This window comes from Montipora foliosa, chromosome 3 (genome assembly GCF_036669935.1).
Source record: "Montipora foliosa isolate CH-2021 chromosome 3, ASM3666993v2, whole genome shotgun sequence".
Lineage (NCBI taxonomy): Eukaryota > Metazoa > Cnidaria > Anthozoa > Scleractinia > Acroporidae > Montipora > Montipora foliosa.
Window position 1 is genome coordinate 34,120,893 of NC_090871.1, and position 25,000 is coordinate 34,145,892.

Here is a 25,000-nt window from a genome sequence, read left to right on the forward strand (position 1 = left end):
CCACTGGTCTGTCTACATTAAATATAGTTTGTGATTTTTTATTGTCAAAAAGTTGATACCCAAGATAAGATCCAAGTGGTACATTTCCCATTACAGTATTGATGCTTGAGGATGCCTCTTGGTCACTCAATAAGTATGAGAAAGGAGGTGGTTTCTCCGTGTTGGAAAGTCTACTGCATAGATTTAACACTGTTTCTGGTTTCCAACCCATCTTTTTTATCTTTCTGGACCTTGCATCATACAATTTGCAACTTACTGGAGGTCGTTTCCTTTTGCCAACTTGGTCAGTGCTAGCTTGTGCAAAGTTGCATTTCATTACAGGTTCAGACTCTATTCTATCCCCTCGTGGGACACTCCAAACTTGAGGTAAGCTAGTGCATGTCTTATCTGCAGGAATTTCCCTCAGATCAAGAAGACTCCAATGACTTAACAGGAACAATAGGCCAAACATTTGATGACAATGCCCACCAGCTCTACCAGAAATAAAATAAAAACTTGATGGTACCGTAACAGAACAGGCTCATTTTGACATGACTCTTTTATTGAGCTAACATCAACTATTCGTGACCAAGAAATATTATATTAAACTTTACAAATTATGCACTGCAAGAAAGGCCACGCAGCAAGCTTGCTCTGCCAAAATTTTCAATACTTTCTGCTTTCGTGATCACCAAGGTATCAAGGCTTTAACATATTTTATTTTATTCTTACCCGACGTTACAGGAACAAGAAGTTTGCACTAATTTTGCGAGCCCGTCGTCAGCACATTCACATTTGAGAAACAACTTGTGGGGTTCCTCGCTCTTACGTTGACTTCTGTAGCACATTCCTTTTACAGATGCCTTATCAGCTCGTTGATCGTACGCAATATAAACGTCGTGAATATAACTCTTGGTGAAAAACTTGTAACCTTTAGAACCAATATCCTTTTTACCGCAACCCTCTAAGTGCTTTTGAATTTGTTCAGTAGTGAACTTTGGCAGAAGACGAAGATTTTTTGTCCAAACTAAATCGATTTCACCACGAGCGCCACTTTGAGACGCCATGCTTGTTGAGATTGTTTACCCAATACAGACCACATGACCTCTGCACGAATTAGGTCTATTGCGTTGAAATCTTTCTGAAGGAAATAGGTCTTGAAAAAGAGAGATTGGTTAAACCAGCCAAAAAAAAAAAAATAGAAAGGCGTACAGGAATTTACCTGGTGTTGGACATCGTTTTCCCCGACATTTCCAACAGTCGCTGAGGCATTCAAAGGTAGCTCATTCTGAAACAAATTTGTGACCTTCAGAAACATACTCGCAACTCAGAAGCAGCAATGAGATATCTGGGACTATTGAGAATGTTGAGACCAAAAACAAATCTTGACATTGGCTTCTTTCAAGACCTTATAAAAAGTTATTTGTGGGGAATTGCTAGCATATCGAATTATGTAAACAAAGGAATCGGACAATTAATACTTCTCTTCCAGCAAGATACGTCTCCAACTGATTTACAAAGCCTGCAACAACTGATATTTGCAGCACTGGAAGATTTACGGATCTTTTTCGGCGTCTCCTGAATATCCTTATTCCCACTTGCCATCATTCAGTCCGATTCACGTGGAGTTTGTTTTGATTGCCGACAAGCTACGCTCACCAGTGGACTACGTAGAGACAAATTCCCTACTTATCTGCCCCTCCTGCAAACCGCTTATTTGTAATCTGCTAAAATCTGGAAGACACGTGACCAGCCCAAACCAGGTTTTCTCTTTCTCTCGCTCCAGGGGAAGAGTAGGAGAGAACCCTGGGAACGAGGTTGAACATAGCTGTAGTTATTCAAGTCAAGCATTGGAGGGATATAAACTTAAAGCTGAGTGTTTATTTTTAATTTCTTTAAGGCTGCTTTTTGCTCTGAATTGCAGTTTTTTGTATGTCTTAAGATTTTTAATTTCGAATCTACTAAGGTTGCAAGATGCCTGGACGACCTAGGTCAGAAGAACAGACACGAAAGAAGAGAGAAAGAGAACAAGAACGACAAAACGGTACACCAGTAATAACTTAGTGGTAACTAGTCATCTCGCCACCAGGAAGACTCGCCACCAGCAAACTCGCCACCAATCTGCAATCAAAGTCGCCACCAAGACGAGTTATCTCGCCACCATGCTGTTCCTTAATTTTTTAAGTTAAACTTTACCAAGTTTGTCTACGTGATGTATCTAAAATTAAAAGCTAAAGTAAGTTACACGCTGGACTGACTCACGGACAAAAATTGAAATAGGAAAGACATGTAATCTTTCCTCTCCACGAAATTAACTTATTCGAAAATGACGGACGAATTAAAGTCTGTATCACCATGATGGAAGTCGTCGATGATCTGCGGTGAAGTTCGATCCTTGTTGAGTTGTTTTAGCTGCTTAAAGTGCCCCTAACCCTTCAACTTATTTTTTTGGGGGTAGACTTTTTGACATCTTTCAAGAACAACTCAAGCTTGCACGATGTCCTTTTCTTACGACACGCTCAATACTTTAGCCGAGTGGAAAAACTCAGAGAAGTCTGCAATCTTTAAGGTGAAATTTGATACTGACTGTGGCACCTTTTGTGGCGGTTGATTGTTCATCCTTAACTTCATTTTGAAGCCGAAATTGCCTCTTTACCATCCATTATCATAGTGTTGCGAAGACACGAGCACGGTGACCTCCCACATTTAATGATTTTATTTACTCTTAATAAGTACACAGAAAACATATTTTAAGGAGTCATGTAATTTTCCGGTTGAAGTAGACAGGTATTCTAAAACCTCTCCAATTTAAATGCACTCAAAGCTCTGATTAGACCAGCAGATGGAAAATTCTGAATTGCCAGGAGGCAATATATGTATCCTCTACATGAATGACAATTATTAAGTTTTCCATGCCGGTAACTTACATTTCTTTGCAAGGACTTTTCAAGCCCTAATAAAGAAATCAAGTACTTTTCAAGGACCTCAACTTTTTAAGACGGGTACTAAAATTCAAGACCTTTTCAAGATTGTGCGAACCATGTTTGTATGACAATGTTCTAATATTTTTGTGTTTGCTTTTTCTAGGTGCTTCGAAAAGTTCTTGCATTGCTTCCCTCGTCCCCAGCAGTTACGAAAATTGTTCTTGATTTTCAATCCGCGCTGTGGCTAGTTTTCCGTCAATTAATGCCAGACGTTTCACTGCAAGGCTGTTTGTTTCACTGGACACAAGCTTTGTGGAGAAAGATGCGTGCTTCGTGTTTTCCCGTAGGGTTTTCAATCCCCGTGTAGTTTCCACTGTGGCCTTGAACCCTTTTTTGAAGCTTTATAACTGTAGCAAAAAGGTTACAATTCACGACCCCGACCAGCGCGGTACGGCGCACCTGGTTCAGTGTAGTGTGAACTAAACTTACCCAAGGAAAACCAAAAGAATACTTGTATCTAATATAATTACCTGCTTCTCTTACTGATAGGTCCAAGCACTTGGACTAGAACATCCGTATTGATCGGATGACGCCATTTACAAGTACATCAGAAAAATAATGGCACTTCCCTTCCTGCCAGAGGCGAACATCGTACCTATCTTCCAACGGCTCAAGGTCCAGGCAACGACGCCTCTTTTCCAACAACTTGTTCAGTATGTGGCAGATACATGGGTTTTCAGCACCATGTGGCCTCCTTCCTGTTGGTCTATCTTCATGGTTCCTGTCCGAACAAACAACGATATAGAAGGGTGGCACCACAGCATCAACAGACGGGCTAACGGAAGAACTCAAGTTCCATTTTACCTTCTGGTTGACATTCTTCACCAAGAGGCCAGGCTGGTCACAATACAAATCCGGTTCATATCTGAGGGTAAACTGTCACGTATACAGAGGCGCAAATATCGTCTGCTACAGGCTCGGCTTTTTACCCACTGAGACGAATTTAGTAACAATAAAATTTCTGCTCTCCGCCTACTTAAGTTGTGTTCATACATGAACGGTCCCAGATCCTAGATACCTGAATTTTTACAATCTTCAATCCTTTAATCATTTTGTTAATATTATTATTTACTTGAAATTTGTTTCATCGCTTTTTGACTACATAATTATTGTAGCGATTTCAGTTTTTTAAAGTGCGTTGCCTTAAGTAGTTTGTAAATATTGTTACTTATTTGAAATTTGAAATAAATCATCAGAAGGACATCATTTAGTGGAAGCTGTGTTGATTTTTATAAGGGGAAGACTCGCCTTGATCCGTTAATAGTTTTCATAATCCAAGCCTAATATGATATTTTCCAAGGCGAAATTTTTATTTCGATCGATCAGTTGGCGCATTTCCCGGTTTTCAAAACTTTTCGAAACTCTGCACTGCAAAAGCTTCGTTCCCCCTTAGTGATTCCAACATTCAAACACTCTTCGGTGATGCAATTTTCCCTTTCGTAAACAAACGATGCCATTTGGACGAGAAAATTTCACTGTCAAATTGCGGAAAAAGTACTTAATCTAGGACTAGAAAAAAAAAATTATTAAAGTTGATGGGACGATGTCAAACTCGGTTCAATGATTTGCGAGGAATTGTACTTAACCTCTACACTACCGAAGCTAATCCTGACAAATATCCGTAAGCTAACCTATAGAAACCATGCCACACTATTACTATGCCGGTGAGTGCTATAATAGCTCTGACTAGAGTCACCAAAGCAATACGAGATGGTGATGCCTTGGTGGCGATTTGGTGGTGGCGAGATGACTCTTGGTGGCGAGTTTACTGGTGGCGAGTCTTCCTGGTGGCGATGTGACCATAAACCCTTAAAGTTGGTGGAAGAAGTTACTCCACAAATTCTTTTCTTGGACACTAAACCGTTTGTTATTTCTACGGATAATTTATTTCAAGTGTATGCATATTTCTAAAACGTGGTTTAGTCGTTTTTAACTTTGTTCAGGAATGAAACTCGAACTTTTATTGTTAACTGGAATTAAATAACAATCATCGGTACTGGTTTTGGACAGAAATAATCGAGCTGTTGCTGGTTTGTTTGGCCTTAAAATGCGAGCGAACGAGAAGTTGTTTTACTCCTTCGATGTGCCTCGACAGTGACAAGAATTTTGCACTTATATTCTAAGCATGTAATCACAATGAGTTCTCGTGAAAGTATAAGGAGAAATACTAGTAATAACCACAGGTGAGGAGGTGCGGGCGAGGGCTATGCATGATTTGTTTCACTTAGGTTAACGATTTCATTGTAAAACAGTGGCATTGTGTTCTTTTTCCATTTTGGGCATTTATATTTGCAGGGCAATAAAGGGTTGTATAGTGTGGGTGATTAACACCAGTTTGATTATACACTAGTTCTATTTTGTGTTGGGTTTGACAAAATAGTTAGTTTTTCACGTTGTAAATAAAAACACTATTGATTATAAAATGGACATATTGATTTAGTCAAGGTCATTTGATGTAATGGAACAGTGATTTATTTGAAATTGTAATGGAAAGAGAAATGCACAATATTGTTTGGAATTATATCTGTTAAAAACACAAACTGTTTGTTAAGAAAACTGAAAGGAAATGACTGTATTGTATATAACTATTTTTGCATAGATGAGTGAAAGGGCATTCATTAATGATCATTTAAAAACTGGAATGCAAAGTAATTTACAAATACAATGTTGTAGTTGTTACGACATATTATTTTGTTAGTCACATTTGTATGTAACTTTTCTAAATAGATTAATGAAAGCACATTCATGCACTAAAATGTTCATGTTGAAACTGTAACTACAACATAATTAAGGAATGCTAATTGTTATTGTAATTTTTTAGCAGTGTCACTTGTATGATTAACTTCACATTCATGTTAAAACTGAAGCTATAACTGATGAATAAATGTTTATTTGTATGAAGACTGTCTTTTAGCAGTCACATTTGTATCATAATTGTTAGTTTTTGTTATGTTCATTCAAGTTATTCAGGCTTCAGAATGTTTTTCACATAATTGGATGATCCATCCACTAACATGGTGACATTTTCTGCTGAAAGCAGTGCTTCTGATATTTGATCTGACGTTAGATTCGATTCTTGCTTGTTGTCGATTAGGATTTTCAAGACATCTGTGAATGCAGTGAACCAGGTTTCCCTTCCATCCACATCGGCACATAGTCTTGCAGACATTGCTTTCTTCGATGTTTTTGTTTTCTGGGTTGCACCACATGATGGGCATTTAATGATGTTTGCATTGATGTCGTATGGCATTTTTTTGTTGCAAGCCTTTATTGACATTGGAAAGAAATGTTTAATTTGTCGACAAATTTAAATTCTTGGACTGTAACTTTTTTGTCCTTGTTTTCTAAAAGATCTGGTCCTTTGACTTGTTTGAGTTCTGTTTGGACTTCATCAAACGTGGTCGATGCTGTGGTTCCCAGCATAGTATTTCCTGAGTAGTTTTTCACGCTGAGGTTCTTGAAAGTGTAACTTTTCGAGTTCTGGACCTTGTCTATGAGGTTATCCCATATGTGGAGGATTGCGTTACCGGTTGCATCTTCGATAACGCAATCCTCCTTGACCTTTCCATTCTCACTATTTCTTTTTTTCACTTCTTTGGCCGGCTTTTGGCCAAGAGTTAGGATTCCGGTGACATTAACTTTCTGATTTCTTGTAAGTGTCGGCAGCTGATTCAACGTGATGTTTGAATCTACTGCGGGGCTACTTTGTGTGGCATTATCTGACAAAGACGACAAGGGGGTACTTGTGAAAGTTACATCGTTGTTGGTCATTTGTAGCAAAGTTGTGGTTTGATTTACAAGAAATTGCCCATTGTCCTCCTTGACATTCAGTAGTTTCACGGGATTGCCAGTTTTCTCGTAATGTTGACTTTCCAAGCTTTAGTGGGTGAGGTCTGAAGGGTGCAATGATATTATTGCGTTCCTTTTTTTGCTTTCTTCATTGGAGAGACGTTTGAAATAAATCCTGGGTCGCTTTCTGAAAAAAAAATTAAGGTAGAAATAAGTTGTTTGGATTTTATGAAGAAATCGATTACTGTAGTCGTTTTTAGCTGTTTATAGATATCGTAAGAATTCAAGAAGAGGAGGTTACCATAATAATATATTTGATCCGCATTGCTTTCATGACAAAATATTTCAGGAATTAGTTAGATTAAGGCAGCCATGGTATTACATGAATTCTCACTAAGTGAAATGTTGTAGATATACATACCTTTGCGTTTTGAAGGGCTTGACGGTGAAGACATTTTGTTTGTACTTTGAATTACAGTATTTCCTGATAGAGAAAAGGATGTGTTAGTTAACTAAAAGTTTTACCCAATGAATTCTAGAATGATAAATATTGTTTTGATAATTTAGGAATTTAACTTACAACAGAATTATTCCAATTATGTGTCGTTGTTATAATAAAAAGAAATAAATAAAAACACTTCAAAATTTAATTCAGTTGAAGGTCCTAACGGACATTTTCTGAAGTGGAAAGCTCTACTTATGGTCACCATGTGAAATTTTTGTTGTAACTTTCGTACAAATTGTTTATTTCCACACTGTAATAAGGTTATGTTGTTGGTTTAAAAGAACTCAAGAAATATAAATTACGTCTTTGTAAAAAGAGTTTTTGTATTTTCTGCTAATTTATCCAAGCGATTTTCTTCCATTAGCCTAAATTGAAATTGAGAAGATTTTTTAATACTTGTTAAGCGCTCAAATGTTACTGGCTCGATTATGCAAGATTTGAGTGATCGAACTCTGCTTATGGCAACATATGTAATTCCTGCTGCTTTTTCACTTGGTCCAATATCGATCCATGCTTTTGGAAGAGTTAGTCCTTGGCTTTTATGTATTGTAATTGCCCATGCAAGCTTCGATGGTAATTGCTGTCTTTCATGAAATGTTTCGAGGTACTTAGAAGTAATAGTAACAGGAGGAATTGGAACACATTTTGGTAAAGTGTCAATAAATGATGGTCCTGTGTAATGGTCAAACTGAACTATTACTGCTACAGGTAGGTTTGGTGGCGAGTGGTTGTCTGCATAAATGATATCTATTACTTTTCCTGTTGCTCCATTACAAAGTCCAACCTCTGACCACAAATTCATAGTTAGCATGACAGAAGCTTTTGTAGCTAAAAATAAGGTTGGAACTAATCCGCACATTACTACATGGCCTGTGATGGAGGTTTCCCACCCTCATGGACCAAGGGGCTACAAAAGCACAAATTGCGAACATACCTCTTCAAAAGCACAAATTGCGAACAAAGGGCTTCAAACGCATTGCCATTAGTAGGGGTAAAAACGCAAATTGGTTAAAAAATAATATCTTATATAATAGTATAATGAGTTGTAAAGAAATACATGAAGAGTTAATCAATATGGAAGAAGTTCAATGTCCTTTTTGCAATAAACAGATATCAAAGCATACTAAAAAAACAGAACAATGCTGCAGTCAACCTGAGATAGTGAATGATAACAATATGCTAGTTTGTAAAAAATGTGGGACAGTTAATGGCTATAAACCGCTTATAGAATTTGTTGATTTTCACTCAAATAAGCATAGATTCCATCGTAAAAGTGTTTACCAAAGAAAATATCATATCAAAAACATTATCAATAACATTGCCATTAAAAATGGTTTCCAGATTTCTGTAAAAAATATGGATAAAATAATTCGAATTTTTGCGGCTATCGGGGAAGTTGTGAAAGATGTTAACATTGATAGAAAGCGTATGATTAACATAAATTTCATTTTAAAACAAATATTTAAAATGCTTGATCTTCCTTTTGAAAAGGTCAAGACGAGCAAATCCAAAAAGACACTTCAATCATATGAACGATATTGGAAAGACATCTTGTCATTGGCATCCGACCGAATTAATGAAATAGTTAAGGAATGAATTTGTCATTGTATTTAGCGTAGAACTTGTCAACACTAGGACAAACATCAGTCACAAAATCATCTACATTTTTTAATTCTGTGTGAAACGATGGTTGAAAATCACCGCTTCTCAACATGTCTTTTATCGAATTCAAAAGATGCTGATAACTTTGGTATGCGTATGTACAATTTTGTATTTTAAGATCCAATGATTGGAAATCCATGTAAGACTTGATTAACAAAGCACTTGTGCTTATAGCTACTAGGGCTATACCGCCAGTTACAACAGCACTAATAATTCCACCAGTACCAGTTATGATAGAAATAGTATTACCAATGAGTTTTAATTTTTTGTAACGTTTCACAGCTTGCTTGTAAGCCCAACACTTTCTATGGTATGCCTTATAATAGCTCTTTAGTTCGTCGACCTGATCTTCTGAGAGTTTGTCTGAAATATGGTTCCAGCTAAATATTCTCTTTTTTCGATCTGTCATATATATGGTTTAGATTGTTAATCGTCTGCATAGACAATATAGTATACCACTGACTTGACCACAAAAAGGTGATCTTTTAATCAGTTTAGTTGTGTATTTTTCTGAAATAGCATAAGTGTAACCTCTACCGAGCTTATGGTGGTCATAAAACCTCCCGGAAGCATCATGTAATACACTATGTGAATTTAATATATCAATCCAACCGAAGATCTTTTCAAGTAACCATGTTAGACAGCCACTACCTGGTCCAAGAAGACCAATTTCACCATCATTGAGTTCAAGAATCTCATTCATAGACATGTCTCTTTTCAAATAGAAACAGTGCAGGTATTGATAAACAAGTGCTGATTTTAATATTTTGTCATTAATGCATGGATGTTTTTCTTTTGCTTCTTGAAAACTATATTCCACAAATCGTAATAAATTGTCGATATACATATATATTGAGTTATATATTTTGAAAATCCACATCACAAATCGAAATGATTTTGAATGAACCTGAACATATTTTTTAATTCATTATCAGACAGAGATTTTGCCCAAACAGCAAAAGCATATAAATCCATTTCACAGAAATTCACAGCAGTGCCATCAGTATGAACCTGACATCCAATAAACATTTCTTGAGCTGAACCTGTCAGAGTGGCAGAAATTGTTTCTGTTTTAATCGCACTGATTGATGTAACGCCTCTAAAGAGTTCTAGATTTGTCCCATTAATACGAATTGTCCAAACTTCGATATTTCCAGAGAGATTCAGCAAAGAAGGAATGTTAAGTCTGCCATTTGACGAGGAACCAAAATCGACATAAACTGTACCATCTCCCCATGGTATATGCACACCGAATCTGACGGCTCCACGCCCCCATTGAAACTGTGATTGATTAGTTATCGCTTTTGTTTTGACAACCAGTATTACTGTGCATTTGTTACCAGAACTACCCGCTATTTCAGAAACATCAAATGATTTTTTTTCCAAATAGTCATCACTACCATCGAAACGTATAAAAAACAGTTTTTTCAATGAATCCCTCAGAAGAAGAGGCTTTTTTGAATTGGTTTGTTGTGAAAAATCGATATTATTCGCAGGATCCATCCATGAACTAACTCTGTCATTTGAATCGGCTGTGACTACTGATAAAGCTGGAATTAATGCAATGCTGATTTTGTCTAACACTGGTATACCAGGTAGACTGTTCGAAATAATAAAAGTCGATCTGTCTAACTTCAAATCGAGTTGTTTTTTTATGACAACATGGTTCTCTTCCGTAGCAGCCTTAACGACGAGATTTTTGTCAGTTTCTATATGTCCATCATCATTTACTGAAAGTTGAGCTTGAGCTTGATAGGTAAAATCATCATCAGAGTGATAGTCAATGGTGTATTCAATTTTGTCACCATTGTCGTCAAGAAGATGTGTACCATCTAAATTTTTTACATACAATGTCATATACTGTTGCATTATATAATTCAATTAATCAGTAATGTTTTGTAATGTATAATGTAAACATAAGATCTTACGCCATCCCCATCGTCATCATCAAAATTTATTCGTATGTTTGTTATGTTTTCAAAATATCGATTGACATTGACAGTAAGTATTTTGCTTGTTGAAAAATCTATGTCATAAAATACACTAGCGTTTCCATAAAAAGTTATATCGTGATTCGACTCTGATGGATAATTTTTTTTAGCATAAATTTTTATTTTATCGATATAAATTTTAGTAAATGTTAGAGGTGCTGTTCTAGAAATATTGAAATCACAACCCAGTGATGATTCTGAAGTGGTTCCATAGATGTAAGACGGTAATATCTTATCAAATAACCCTAAAATTTTGTTACCATTCATATTGATTGGCACATGCATTAAAAATTGATCATTTACAATCTCATAAGCCAAATTGTAATCATAAATTGTGAAATCAAGGTTGTTTTTTGCTTCGCCTTTTATACCGTAAATCAGGGCATACAATGGTAAAAGAGTTGGGCTTCTATTGTCATAATTTGCTTGAACAGTTACATACAACCGTCTTTCGATAGTTGGTGAAGAACCATCTGGTGATAAGTTCATGATAAAGCGATAATATTTATAATCTGTGTTGGTTTTGACTGTAGTGGTTCTATCAGTGTTCATGTTTCTTTTTTCAAAAGTAACCTGAAATGAATTAAACTCCACATCGAAACCGGTTCTCAGGAAATATATTTCTAAACACACAGTATATTTATCGCTATAATTGTCACGTATCAGTTTGAATAGATTAAAATCGAATCGTCCTTTAAACAGACTGGAACCATCTGCTGCCTTTTGAACATTGAATGAAAATGCTTTTTTGTTGTTTTTATGTGGTGAGTCATTATAGTTGGTTAAAGTGGCATCCTGTATTCCATAATCTTCTGTAAATTCCCCATCATCCATAGCATATTTCAGCACATTTTCTCTGTTTGTGTGAGTAGTTATGTGACTCTTCACTATTTCGTCGTCTACATATTTCTTGTTTTTTTCTATTTGTTCGTCTGTATATTTATTGTTTTCGGTAGAAACAGTTGCAATACCGTCATTCACTTGCTTCAAAGTGATGGCATCTTGATTATGTGTGGCGTTTCCGAGATTTATTATTCGTTGATTGTTCATGTCTAGAACAGAAGTCATTACACCGCTTCCATCCAATTTCAATGTTTTTCCAACCTCGGAATCGACATAAGCTTTGTTAGTCACATCTCTAGCACCGGTTGGTTGTCCGCAATTTATTATTTTATTCAAAGACATATCCAAATTTCCAGTCATTTTAGAGGATCCGTCTAAACGAAGTGAATCCAAAAATAATCGATCAACGTAACCTTTTCCTGTGGCATCATTTACACCTGTCGGATCAGCAAGATTGATGATCTTGTTGTTGTTTATATTCAAATTTCCAGTCATTGCTTGCGTACCATCTCGCAACACAACCTGATTAACATTCGGTTTGGTTGATAAACCAGTTTGCAATTGGTGTTTTGTAACAGCGTCAGAATTGCCAGTGCCTTCAGCAAGATTGCTGATTTTATTATTTCCAAAGTCAAAATTGCCAGTTACGGAAATACTTCCATCTTTTTTCAAATAATTAGCCAGCTCCGTTTTATCAGCTTTAAAATTAAAAGAGCTGTCAACGTAAAATTTATTGGTAGCGTCTGAATGCAATATTGGATCTTGCACTCCTGAGATTCTTTTATTTTTCATGTCGATCGGATTTTGGGCTTCTATCTTTCCATCATTTGTATTTAAATCGAAATAAAAGTTATGCAAATGCGCACTACTGACAGCGTCACTCTGGCCATGTCTAGCAGGGGCTATATTTTCAACCCGTCTATTATCCATATTAAGGGCGCCAGTCATTGCATTGCTCCCATCTATTTTCAAACACCCAGAAACCTCTTTATCAACATAACTCTTGGTGCTCGCGTCATTATTCGTTTGAGGTGAGTCTAAATTTCGCAGTTTTTTATTCTGCATATCATAATCCCCGTCATCTGTTAGTTTAAAACCAACACCAGGCAATCCTTTTACTATTTCAATAACTTTTTCATGTGAATATGTGTCTTCAGGTAATTTACCATTGGAGTAACTCATATATACAATTGGTTTATATTTTTTCATCGAAATTCTTCTTGACTTGTTTCTTGGGTTTGTCAATATATATAAAACTAAAAGGGTCTCTAGTTGCTTTCTCGTATAATTGTTGTGAGACATTGTTTTCACGACATATGAGACTTTTTTCATTAGTACTCGGAAAATCATAAATGGCAAAATGTGAGCAGTTTAATCTAATATCTTTTGGTGTCTTATAGTAGCTTTGACTCAAATATATGGCGCAGCAGTTTTTATGTCTCCCCTGTATAAAATAGTCAACTAATGGTTTTTGGTTTTTATCACATACGAAATCGTCGAATATCACAATTTTTTGATTGTCACCATTGAGATTTTTTACAGGAATTATTTTATCATTGCTTGCTTCAATGATATCATAACCAGCTTCTTCACTCCATGGTTCGAACTCTTTCATGAGATTCCGATACTTTGACTGCTCTAAGTTTTTTGCATAAAGGTATATTTTATCAAAATACAACAGATTGTGAATCATATGCATTAGTGTGTTTGTTTTTCCCGAACCAGAAGGTCCACAAATGAGCATGCGAAAGCATCGATCAGGCATAAAATCATGTAGTTGTGTGAAGTTTGTGACAACATCGTCGCCAGTATCATAATTAGGTATCTTCATTTTTATATCATATGGGTATATTGTTTCGATAATATGGTGTTTAACATGGTGTTCAACATGGTGTTCAACATAGTGTAAAACGTTATTTTTTATATATGAATTTCCATTTTTATGTAAAGTAATAATATAACAATAAATGAGTTTACTTAAGTGGAAAGAACTCGCAAAGAGTAAATCTGAATTAGGGGACAAGATCAATTATGTCCATAATGCAATTACAAAGCATGATATTGATCAGAAGACCAGTCAACAGGGATTTTCAAAAGTATTCCAACCAATTACAAGTAAATTAGATGATGTTATTGATAGTAATCAGGCTTTAAGGTTGCCAAGGAAAAAACGACCACTGAAGAAAGGAGAAGTTCCTGATTACGGCATTGATATAGAGGATGAAGTTCCAGATATGAATCTTGGTGAATTATTTGAACAACCTGTTTTACCACAGCAAGAAAAACAACTGGTGCCAAAACCGCCAACATATGAAGAATCTTTACAAGATCTTCTGGAAGGAAAAAAAGAGATGTATGTTGATCCTAAGTACTTTCCTGAAGAACCAGAATTACCACCAGAATACGATGACGACGAAGATATCGATTATGCATTAGATGATGAAGACATGGACAATGAGATATTGAATGAGTTTGAAGTGCCTAATTATGACACAGTTGAAAAAATACTGAATCAACCAGAAATGAATGACACAAAATCCAAAGCATATCTTCGTAAAATTTTAACACAAACTAGAACGAAAAGAAATCAATTGAGAGGTTATAAAACACAGGTGACAAAACAATATAACAAAGGGATTATAAATGAAGCACAAAGACAAGAGATGAACGAAAGAATAGACAGAGCTAAAAATGTCTTGAATGCATATATTGCACATTATGACACTAAATTGGAAACAATAAAAGGTTCTGGTATCAAAAGAAAAAGAAAAGGTGGCAATGTGATATTTTTTAACAAACCGAAAGAACTCATAAAAAAATTGGATTTGATCATTGGTGAGATATTGGCTGGCAATACAAGCATTGACATGCGAAATATGGGTGTTTCTATATTGGACACATTATTGAAAATGACAACAATTAACAAATCACAATATGGTAAATTATACAAACAATATTTCCAAATTTAATGTAACCTAATCACATAATGGAACGAGAGATAGTTTTATCATCTTACAGTGTGAAAAATAAAGGGGATAATAAACCAGAAGATTTTACAACAAATTTCACCAGACCTGTAACTCTGGACAATAATAAGCAATACGTTATCGGTCTTAACAGAGTCATTAACATGTCATTCACTTGGTTCAATGTCAATGCTGGGTACAAAAATCAATTAATCAAATACAGCTCCGATAATGGTTCAACTTTTAAGGACATTACCTTTCCAGCTGGGGTATGGAATTATACGGACTTTGACAGACATATTAAAAATGTGACGAAAACTGGTGATACGTATCCGATGACTCTTGAATTCAACGAAACAACATTCAGAGTCACGGTTACATTAGCTGCAAATTACCAACTTGATTTAAGAGCAAGTAATTTTAATGAACTGATCGGTTTCGACAAAAAGATATTAGCAAGTGGAACGCATATTGGACCAAGAGTGCCGAATCTCAGTCAAGACACAGACGTACTCAATATTCATTGCGATTTGGTAAACGAAAGTTTAGTTGACGGTGAAGAAACAGACATTATTTATTCATTCTCAACCAGTGTACTAAAACCAAGTTACTCCTTCACCCTCGAACCACAAAGAGTTACATTTAATCCTGTGAACAAAACTACAATTTCATCAATCAGAATCATGATAACAGATGGAAAAAGAAGATTAGTGGATCTGAATGGAGCAGATACGTCTTTTTCGCTGATTTTAAAAAGTATCTAATGTAACAGTATAATGAAACCGTATGAATTTAAGAGGTTTTACCACCCACAACTTGGTAAATTTGTATTTCAACATAAAGGGTCTGGGCTTATCTTAGACAATATTTTTAAACCATTGAAGAGTGTGGCATCGTCTGTTTTCAAGAAATTTGCTAAGCCATTAGCAAAGAAGGCATTAGAATCAGGGGTTTCCCATGCAGGTGATAAAATTGGCAAGACGGTGGCAGAAAAGTCAGGAGACCTAATAATGAAAAAATTAGCAAATTTGAGAAAAGGAGCCACAACACCAACACAAAAAGCAATTGTTCCATCCTTGCCCATTGAACAGAAACAGCAAGAAGAAAGCGCTGACATGATACTAAATAGATTGATATCCGGATCTGGAAGAAGGCGTAGATTTTTCAAATAAATAACATGACAGCAAAATTATATAATACAATAGTATAAATGGCTTTTAGAACAAGTGAATTATTGCAAAGAAATGAGTTGGTGCGTTTCCAACTTGATGATGTAATTAGAGCCCCTGGCAATAATCAACATCAAGAAAAGAACGGTTATAGATTCACCATCAACGACCGGAGTTCTTTCTATGATTGGTACAATGCTTATTTCGAGGTTCAATTCCAGTTACAAAAAATAGCAGATGGAGCTGGTTATGCAGCAGCCGATAGAATAACGGTGATAAACGGATCTCATTCATTGATTGCACATATGATGATTAAAAGTGCTGGGAAAATTGTTTATGACACTGACAATCTACATAAGGTCACTTTTGTGAAGAATCTGTTGGAATATTCTGATGATTACTCGAGAAGTGTAGCTAAAAACAGTTTTTGGTATTTAGACACAGATGGTACGACAGCCAATACTAATTCAGGATATGAATCTAGAAAAGTGCTTACACAAGCTACCAACAATGATGGAACGGGAGGAGCAAAAAATGTGAATTTGATCATACCTCTCAATCGTTACAGTTTTTTTGAAGAGTTGCAGGATAAAATGTTGGTTCCTATGCAGTTACAATTCAATTTGAATCTCCAGAACGACAATGAACTCATCAATATGGCAGCAGGAACAGATGCCGGCAGAGTAGTTTTGAACAGATTTCTACTATGGGTTCCAAAATTAACACCAAAAGACAGTATGTACGACAAATTTGTAAGCTCTTTCATGAAAGAACACAAATGGACATATCAGCGTGAACTATATGCAGTGTCAGCACCTGCTAGAGTCAGTGGTTTTTTTCAGATTTCTTCCAGCATTGACAATGTCAAAGCAATTTTTGTTTATCTACAACGGGCTAAAACCAGAGTTGCAACTCAAAATCCATATATACTTGATACCTTCAAACTGAATGAAGCAAACGCAAACAGTTATTTAACAACATGCAGACTCGAATATGGCAATGGTGTTTTCTACCCAGAAACAGAATATGACAGTGAAAGCAAAGTGAGAATATTCAATGATCTCATGTCTTATGCAATGCGAAAAAATGATTACAACACCGGAACGCAGTTGAATCTAGCTAATTACAATAGTTTATATCCACTGATTTATTTCGATCTGTCATATCAAACAGAAAAAGTAACAAGAGACCCTAAACAGTTGATTTTCAGGTATAAAATAAGTGCTAATAGTGCAGCAGATTTCAATGTCCATGCAGTTGTATTGTACGACGAGTCGGTTGTTATTGACAAGGTGGGTAATGAATTGGTTATAGTTTAATCCCATGAATGACACATATTTATTTGTATATGTTTTGTGACTGGAATTATGTAACATATATTATATGACTGAACTTCATCAAATAAACGTAAGACTGTCAGATAATCAAAAAAAGAATCTGAGTAATGCTTACCATAAAAGGGAAACAATTGTTCTAAGACTGACAAATGATTCTCTTAATGGAAACGACACTCTTTATGTTCCAGCAATGGTGAAAAAAAGATTGCAAAAAAATCGACAATTGAACAAAGGAATGGACATTAAGCTTGCTAAGACCAATATCAGAAAACAAGTAGGCGGAAGTCTTTTGAGCACCGTATTGTCACTTGGTATGAGAGCTCTTCCAGCAATTGGTAAAACCCTTGGGTTGAGTGCTCTTGGTGGTTTAGCAGAAGCCGGAGCTAAAAAATTGTTAGGATCTGGTCAAAAAGGTGGTGCTATGCCATTACCCATGATGATACCTTTCAATGCGATCAATAAACTAATGCCATATCTGAACATGTTCACTACAAAACAGCAAAGAGACATAATGAATGCGGCTCAAACAGGATCTGGCGTTAAAATAACACCGACTAAAACACAATCAGGTGGATTTTTAGGCACTTTGTTAGCTAGCATTGGCATACCTTTGGCTTTGAATCTTGTCAAAAAGCTAACGGGAAGAGGAGCACCGAGGGTAGGTAGACCACCTTCGTCGAAAAAGGATGGTACAGGAGCACCTAGAATTGGAATGCCCCCTCCATTTTATAGTTATCCGCCATATGTGACTGGTAATGGTAGAAAAAAAAAAACATCCTCGACCAAAAAAGGACAAGGGTTACTATTGGGAAAAAACAGTCCATTCAATGGCATACCCATTTTGGGGGCAATATTGTAAAACCAAAATTTCACAAAAACATACCTATGTCCAATCACGATCTGAAAAAATGGTGTAAATATTTAAACATACCAATCAACGATGTACTGTCAAGAGATGAAAAAGTTCCACATAACCATAAACAGGCGTTATTTATTTACAATCTGGAACCAGCTTATATGTCAGGATCTCACTGGGTAGCCACTTATGTTAAGGATAATGTGATAAATTATTTTGATTCGTTTGGTATGCCACCTTTTCAAGAGATTGTAAATCACGCCAAAAAGAAAAATCTGACTTTGTTACATCAAAACAATCAGATACAAAACATACAAACAACAACTTGTGGGTATTTCTGTTTATACTTTCTGAATGAAATGAATAAGGGTAATTCGTATTATGATTTATTGCAAGTATTCGACATAAATGATACAATGAAAAATGAGAAATTTATCGAATATTATTTCAGAAATATCTAACTTATATGTATTATGAAATCATATTGTGTTAAACAAAAGAAAGTGACTGAATGTGTTGAACCTTCAGGTTACAAAACAGCTAAAAATGGTAGACTAATGTTCTTTTGCACTTGTGCTGAATGTGGTATTACAAAGACCAAATTTGTTAAAAAGCAGGGAAACTGAACAGCCCGTTGGGAGCGGGCTTATTTGGTGATATCGCTAATACAGGAACTGAATTGTTCCTAACAAAAGGAGTACCTTATCTTGGCAAAAAAGCCGTTGAAATGGGTAGATATTATGGTTCCGAATTAATGAGAGACCCAAAATTGCAGAAAAAAGCAATCGATTATGGTTTGAGAAAAATGAACCCTCTACTTCATAAAGTCGGTTCTGAAGCTCTCGATCAATTGTCAACAAAAATAAGACCAAATAAAAAATACACAACAAACAGAAAAGATCTTGACGGCGGCGCTGTTGACATTCACAAAGCTATTGGTAAATTGCCGAAACCAAAAGGCGGATGGACATTACCTGGGCATCATTACACCGGACCTTATAATGATTTAGAAAATCAACTGAAGTATGACCCAAAAACTGGTCAAATATTGGAAATATATGATATGCCCACTGGCAAAACTGATGCAATAGCAATGCAACACGATGTTGATTATTCCGTCTGCAAGGATGACAGAAAATGTAAAAACAAAGCAGATAGAAAAATGGTTCAAGCTTTAGACAACGTACCGTATAATGAAAGACAATGGGGGCATTGGTTGGCAAGAAATGTTATCAATACAAAGCAGAAACTAGGTCTTGGAGTTTCAAAAAACGGAAAAAGCCGTCGGGTAAAGAAAACTGGCAAGAAAAATTAGCAGATGAATTACATGCATCTATAAGACGCAACTTTACTCGGCGGCGTGTAATCGTAAATCATATCGATGAAATATGGGCAAGTGATCTGGTTGAAATGCAACAGTTTAGCAAATGGAATAAAGGTTATCGGTATCTTCTCATGGTTATTGATGTTTTCAGCAAATACGGTTGGATTGTCCCATTGAAGGATAAGAAAGGTGAATCCGTTACTGAAGCATTCAAAACAATATTCAAGGAAGGTAGAAAACCACAGTATTTATGGGTTGATAAGGGTAAAGAGTTCTATAACAAACACTTGAAGGACTTATTAGAGAAAAATGGAATACATATGTACTCCACTGAAAATGAGGAGAAATCCTCAGTGGTTGAAAGGTGGAATAGGACAATTAAATCCAAAATGTGGAAACAGTTTACAGTTCAAGGTAATACAATGTATCTCGATATGCTGCCCAAACTAGTGAAACAGTATAATAATACAAAACATTCAAGCACAAATATGACACCCGTTGAAGCATCTAACAAGAGGAATGAAGGAACCGTTTACTTCAATCTATATGGTGATATGGAGCCATTAAAACAAAAACCTAAATTCAAAACAGGTGACCAGGTTCGAATATCCAAGTATAAACGAAATGTGTTCGACAAGGGTTATACACCAAATTGGACCGAAGAAGTGTTTACAGTTGATAAGATCCAATACACTAATCCAATAACATACAAACTAAAAGATCTCAGAGGTGAAGAGATACAAGGCAGTTTTTATGAACCTGAATTATTGAAAGCTAAACAGGATATTTTTCGTATTGATAAAGTCATTAGAAGAGACTATAAAAAGAAACAAGCTTTGGTAAAATGGAAGGGATACAGTGATGAATTCAACAGTTGGATACCATTGAAAGACATTGAAAACATATGAATTGTGGTGAAACAAACGCGCATAAATACTTATAAAAAAATAAAAATATATACTTATATTATATGGACAAGTTTGAGAATGAGGAAAAGTTTGGGTTTTATTATGAAAGTGATCAGGACTCTGGTTCGGATTCCGATTGGTCGCCATCGCAAGAAAGTATATCTGAAGAAAGCTGCTGCAGTTCGCAGGAATCTGAGTGGTCAGAAGAGGAAGACAACATATAAAAACTATTTTATAAACAAAGGATATGAATGATTCACAAAAGTATAAGTTAATAATCTGGCATTCGTTTTTGGAAGATATGAAAAAGGTTGAACATAAGATGGACAAATGTTTTCCAGGATATAAAGTCCAATATGGTGAAATGGCTCGTATGTTTAATTGGCATCTCAAAAACCGTAAAAAACATGAAAGACTTTATCCTTGGTTGATCCAAGCAAAAAACAAAAAGGAAGGAATACTCTTATTGTCTTTTAACTATTTGCTGAATTATGAAGCCGAAGAACCTGAAATAGTTGAAGTGCCCACTACAGATTTACCCAACAGATGGTATTGCCATGATTGCCAAAAGTTTGTGATGAAAAACAGCAAATCACAGCATATTAAAAGTAAAAAACATAATAGATATATATGAGCTTCAAAGGATGTAATATTGTTGATACCATGGTAGTGAGAAAAGTGGTTATAGAACTAATTTGTGATGTAATTATTGCAAATGCTGGGTATATGCATTATATGAGGTCAAAAGGACTGCCATTGTTGCTAAAAGCATTGGAGACAGGTGGACCAAAAGATGAAATTAAGAAAATGTTTAAACACATTGATAAAAGAATGGATTTTCTGTTTTGTTTGTTTCAAAGACATAGCAATTTTGTGAAACCACTAAACATAATAAAAATATATAAGAAGTTATTTAAACCTATTATATATGAATCCAGAAAAAAAGTTCAGTGCATTTTTGACTTGTGTTATTGGTGATCCTGACTTGAAAGATTTTTTGGAATGTTTGATTGATTCCAATGTGTTGTCTGTTGTTTATCCGCCAGTGAAACTGCAATTAGTTAAATCAGGTGATTCGTGGCTGTTAAAAATAACTGATGGAATAAATAGCTACGTGATGCATCCCAATGACATTGATGACAACATGTTGGGAGACATTGAGCAATCTTACAGTAAATACAAACCTGATGAATCTGATAGTGAAGACGAATCATTGACAGATTCTGATACAGAATTTGCGAAAAGAGAATCATTGAAAAAGGAATTTATGAAAGGTTATGAAAATACATAAAAACAAATTATCTCTGAATATTATATGAGTCGAAAAAAGATTTACACTGCTAGAGAAATACAAGAACATAAAAACAAATATGGCCGCGAAACGGCATGGTATTGCCCGACATGTGATAATGGAAAGAATTATGCCATGAGAGGAAAACACCAACATTTGAATACTGCTAAACACAAACTAATCGCTAAATTGAAAAACACTGACTAAATGCCCAAATACTAAATTTGCCACAGTTTTATTCAATCGAAACAGATTGACTTGAACTAAGCAAATCTTCGCAAATCCTCCAACTTGACTGAGAACAAATATTTGACATTTTCATGGTATGAATCCGATTCTTTTTTTATTTGTTCCATCTTGCAAACCACTTCATCTCGTGTAAATATTCCTCTTTCAAAACATTTGAACAAAAATGGTAATTCACAAATGTATAAATTACTAATCCGTATATGGTTTTGCATAACTTCATCCCACAGCTTCACCAATTGTCTTTTGGCTTCTTGATTCGAATAATAAGTTCCATTGATACAATACACCATACATATACATTTAATTAAATTCCACTGTCAATTCTTTAATCAATTGACTTTTTTTATTTGTAATTTGTTCAAAAGCTGCTTCTTTGTCATTGTTTGCATATCTTGCCATTGTCTTGTGACGCTTTCCCTGAATAATATTGTCAAAGTAAAACAACTTGTCTTTTTCATTGTCTTTGATTTTTATTTTGATGTCTAGTTTTGCTATACGCTCTTCCAATTGACTTTGTTTTTCTATTTCTACTTTAAATTGAACCTTTTTGGGTTGTTTCAATGGGTTGGCTTTAATGTTAAGCAACAATTCTTTGTATTTTTTCGCATAATCTTCAATGTAAGCATTTTCTATTTTTTCTAGACTTTTTTTGTCATTTGTTGGTGCTTTGATTATTAGTTCAATTTGTGGCTTATTCTTTCTAAATTTATATATTTGGCTTTTTGGGTCTTTCAGGTGACGACTTAATCGTGTTGGCAGGTCTTCGCATGTTGAACCAATATATATCTTATCATCAATAAGGATCTTGTATATTTTGCCTTCTGAATACAGACTGTTAAATTTAGCGTTCGTTAATTCTAAAAATGGCATTGTGCGAATTTTATATCGATTCATTATTTTTGCATTGTTAAGATGTATGTAATCATGTTTAGTTGTTCTTGACAAAGCAGTGTACAATAGTTTTTTATCCATCTTTTCCACATCATAGATGTTGTAATGTTCGTTGATGTCAGCACCTTGGCATTTATGGACAGTAACACAAAAACTGGGAATAAAAGACTTAGAAAATGTATGCAAGTCAAACTCCTGATCATCAATCTCAAAAGAATCTTCTGAAACACTTTGTATTGTAAACTCCATTGTGTTGTATATTTTACGATCTTTCATGTTCTCAGTTGCAATAACCGGCATACCAGCACATACTTTGTATTCTTCATGTTTGTCATTATATTTGAAAACAACTTCTTCATATTCTTTGTCTTTTACAAACTCATCACAGCATCGTTTATTGACTTCAATTCTAGTTTTGTTGAGATAACATATATTTTTGAACAGTTTTTTGTCAATTGATGAGAAGTTTTTTGCTACTTTTCCTGTTTGAAGAAATCTGTCAAGAACTGTATGTGTTTTTTTGTCATATCTGCTTGATTTTTCAATATATTCCAAAGTCACGATTTCCGAACACATTTGTCTGATTGTCTTGGATTTGAGATAGTTGTAGCTTATTTGACTTCCTGATTCAACAGGTGAGCATTGATTGGGATCTCCAAACATGTGGACTTTTGTTCCATATAATGTAAAAGCTTTATAAATCATAGTAATCCATTTATTTGGTACCATTGAAAATTCGTCGATGAATACTGTTTTGTTTTTCAAGTCTTTGAGATTTGTTTCTGCTGAACAACCATTCCATTCACAAAAATAAGAATCAAAAGTATGACAAACATCGTCTGCTGCTTCATAACCCATATTCATCAATCTTTCTTTGACATTCTGAACAGCTTTATTTGTGAAACTCAACACTAATGGTTTGTCAGTTGTCATTACCATTTTGCATAATTCAGTTGTTTTGCCAGAACCAGCTTGTCCGTTATGTATACTACCTTCGCCTATTTTGGCTTTGTAAGAATTGTAATCCATGTTTTCTCTGTAATGGCGCTCAAAATATACACATGGTGTGTCTGTGATATATGCTTGACCGATATTCTTGATGTTGAATTCGACGTCTTTTTTGTTTTGCAATATACACCTTGGATTGGTGATAAATATACCATCTGTGTTGTAAGCATATAGCGCGCTTTTTGGACCGTAACACTTACTGATCAGCTTCAAACATTCTAAAATTGCCTGAGAAACCACAAAACGGTTAACACTTGTGTTGTCTGTAAATAACCTTTCGCATTTCTGTTCTTTGATCAAGTAAATTTCGTTGTAGCTATCGATTATGATATTACGTCCATCTTTGATACCTTGTGTCCAACAAGCCATAGCTGTGTCATATTCTGTGCATGTGAAACCTGTGTTTGTTTTGTTGTATTTCCTGCCTAAATCACCAATAAAACTATTTGCAAGTCGCTTGGCTTCGCTTTCTGGAAATGTTTCGAATATATGTTTAATGAATGGCTTAAATGTGTCTGGCTTTAGAGCCTTTTTTGTGGTAATTTTATATTTGATTTGCTTTTCTGACATAGTCAATTCGTCAACCAAATAAGAAACCAAATCACCACTATAAAAACCAGCTTCAATCTTCAAAGGTGTACCATAATTGTATAAAATGGTCTCCTCGAGGTAAAATTCACCGTTATGTCTCAAATCACTTCTGCAAGTGTATGGTTCTACTACATCATGTATACTATAAACTGGTATTGGTGATTTATTGTTCAATAAAATATTAGGATAAGATTTAGATATATCAATGTTAATGACATCATCTGGTATATCTTCGGTTGTACACCATTGAAGTGCCCTTGGATAATAATCATCAAGCATTTCACGTGTATGAACATTGTATGTAGATTGCGGCAAGTAACCACAAGTTTGTCTAAATAATGATGTTGCTAAGCTTGTAAAAGTTTGATTCATCCATTTAAAGTCATGTGTCTTGTATAAATCATGCAATTTATCGCAAATAGACTTCCTGATGTCATATTCGTCGTTCAAGAGAAACATGTTGTTCCTGTGATCTATGAAACCATCCAATATCCCATTGTTGTTCCAATGCAAGTACTCCACATAGTAACAAGTGGAATTAATATATGCATCAATGGCTTGCATCATTTTAACATCTTCGGGCAAAACGATAATGTTATCCTTTTTGTCTAATTCATAAATATCATCGAATTTATCTAGTTTATGTACAAATTCATG

At 35.2% G+C, this 25,000-nt stretch overlaps 1 protein-coding gene and 1 pseudogene across 1 annotated transcript in view; both read right to left on the reverse strand.

The window, feature by feature from the left end:
• Positions 1-316, reverse strand: part of LOC137996389 (uncharacterized) — an 820-nt pseudogene extending 504 nt beyond the window's left edge.
• A 5,914-nt stretch (positions 317-6,230) lies between these two features.
• LOC137995638 (ATP-dependent DNA helicase PIF1-like) overlaps positions 6,231-25,000 on the reverse strand; it is a 20,504-nt gene continuing 1,734 nt past the window's right edge. Inside the window, exons 3-6 of the mRNA XM_068841163.1 lie at positions 17,690-17,700; positions 7,654-8,103; positions 7,174-7,236; positions 6,231-6,682 (exon numbers count right to left, since the gene is read on the reverse strand). Of these exons, the coding sequence (XP_068697264.1) occupies positions 6,231-6,682; positions 7,174-7,236; positions 7,654-8,103; positions 17,690-17,700 (976 nt within the window). The remainder of the gene's footprint in view (positions 6,683-7,173; positions 7,237-7,653; positions 8,104-17,689; positions 17,701-25,000) is intronic.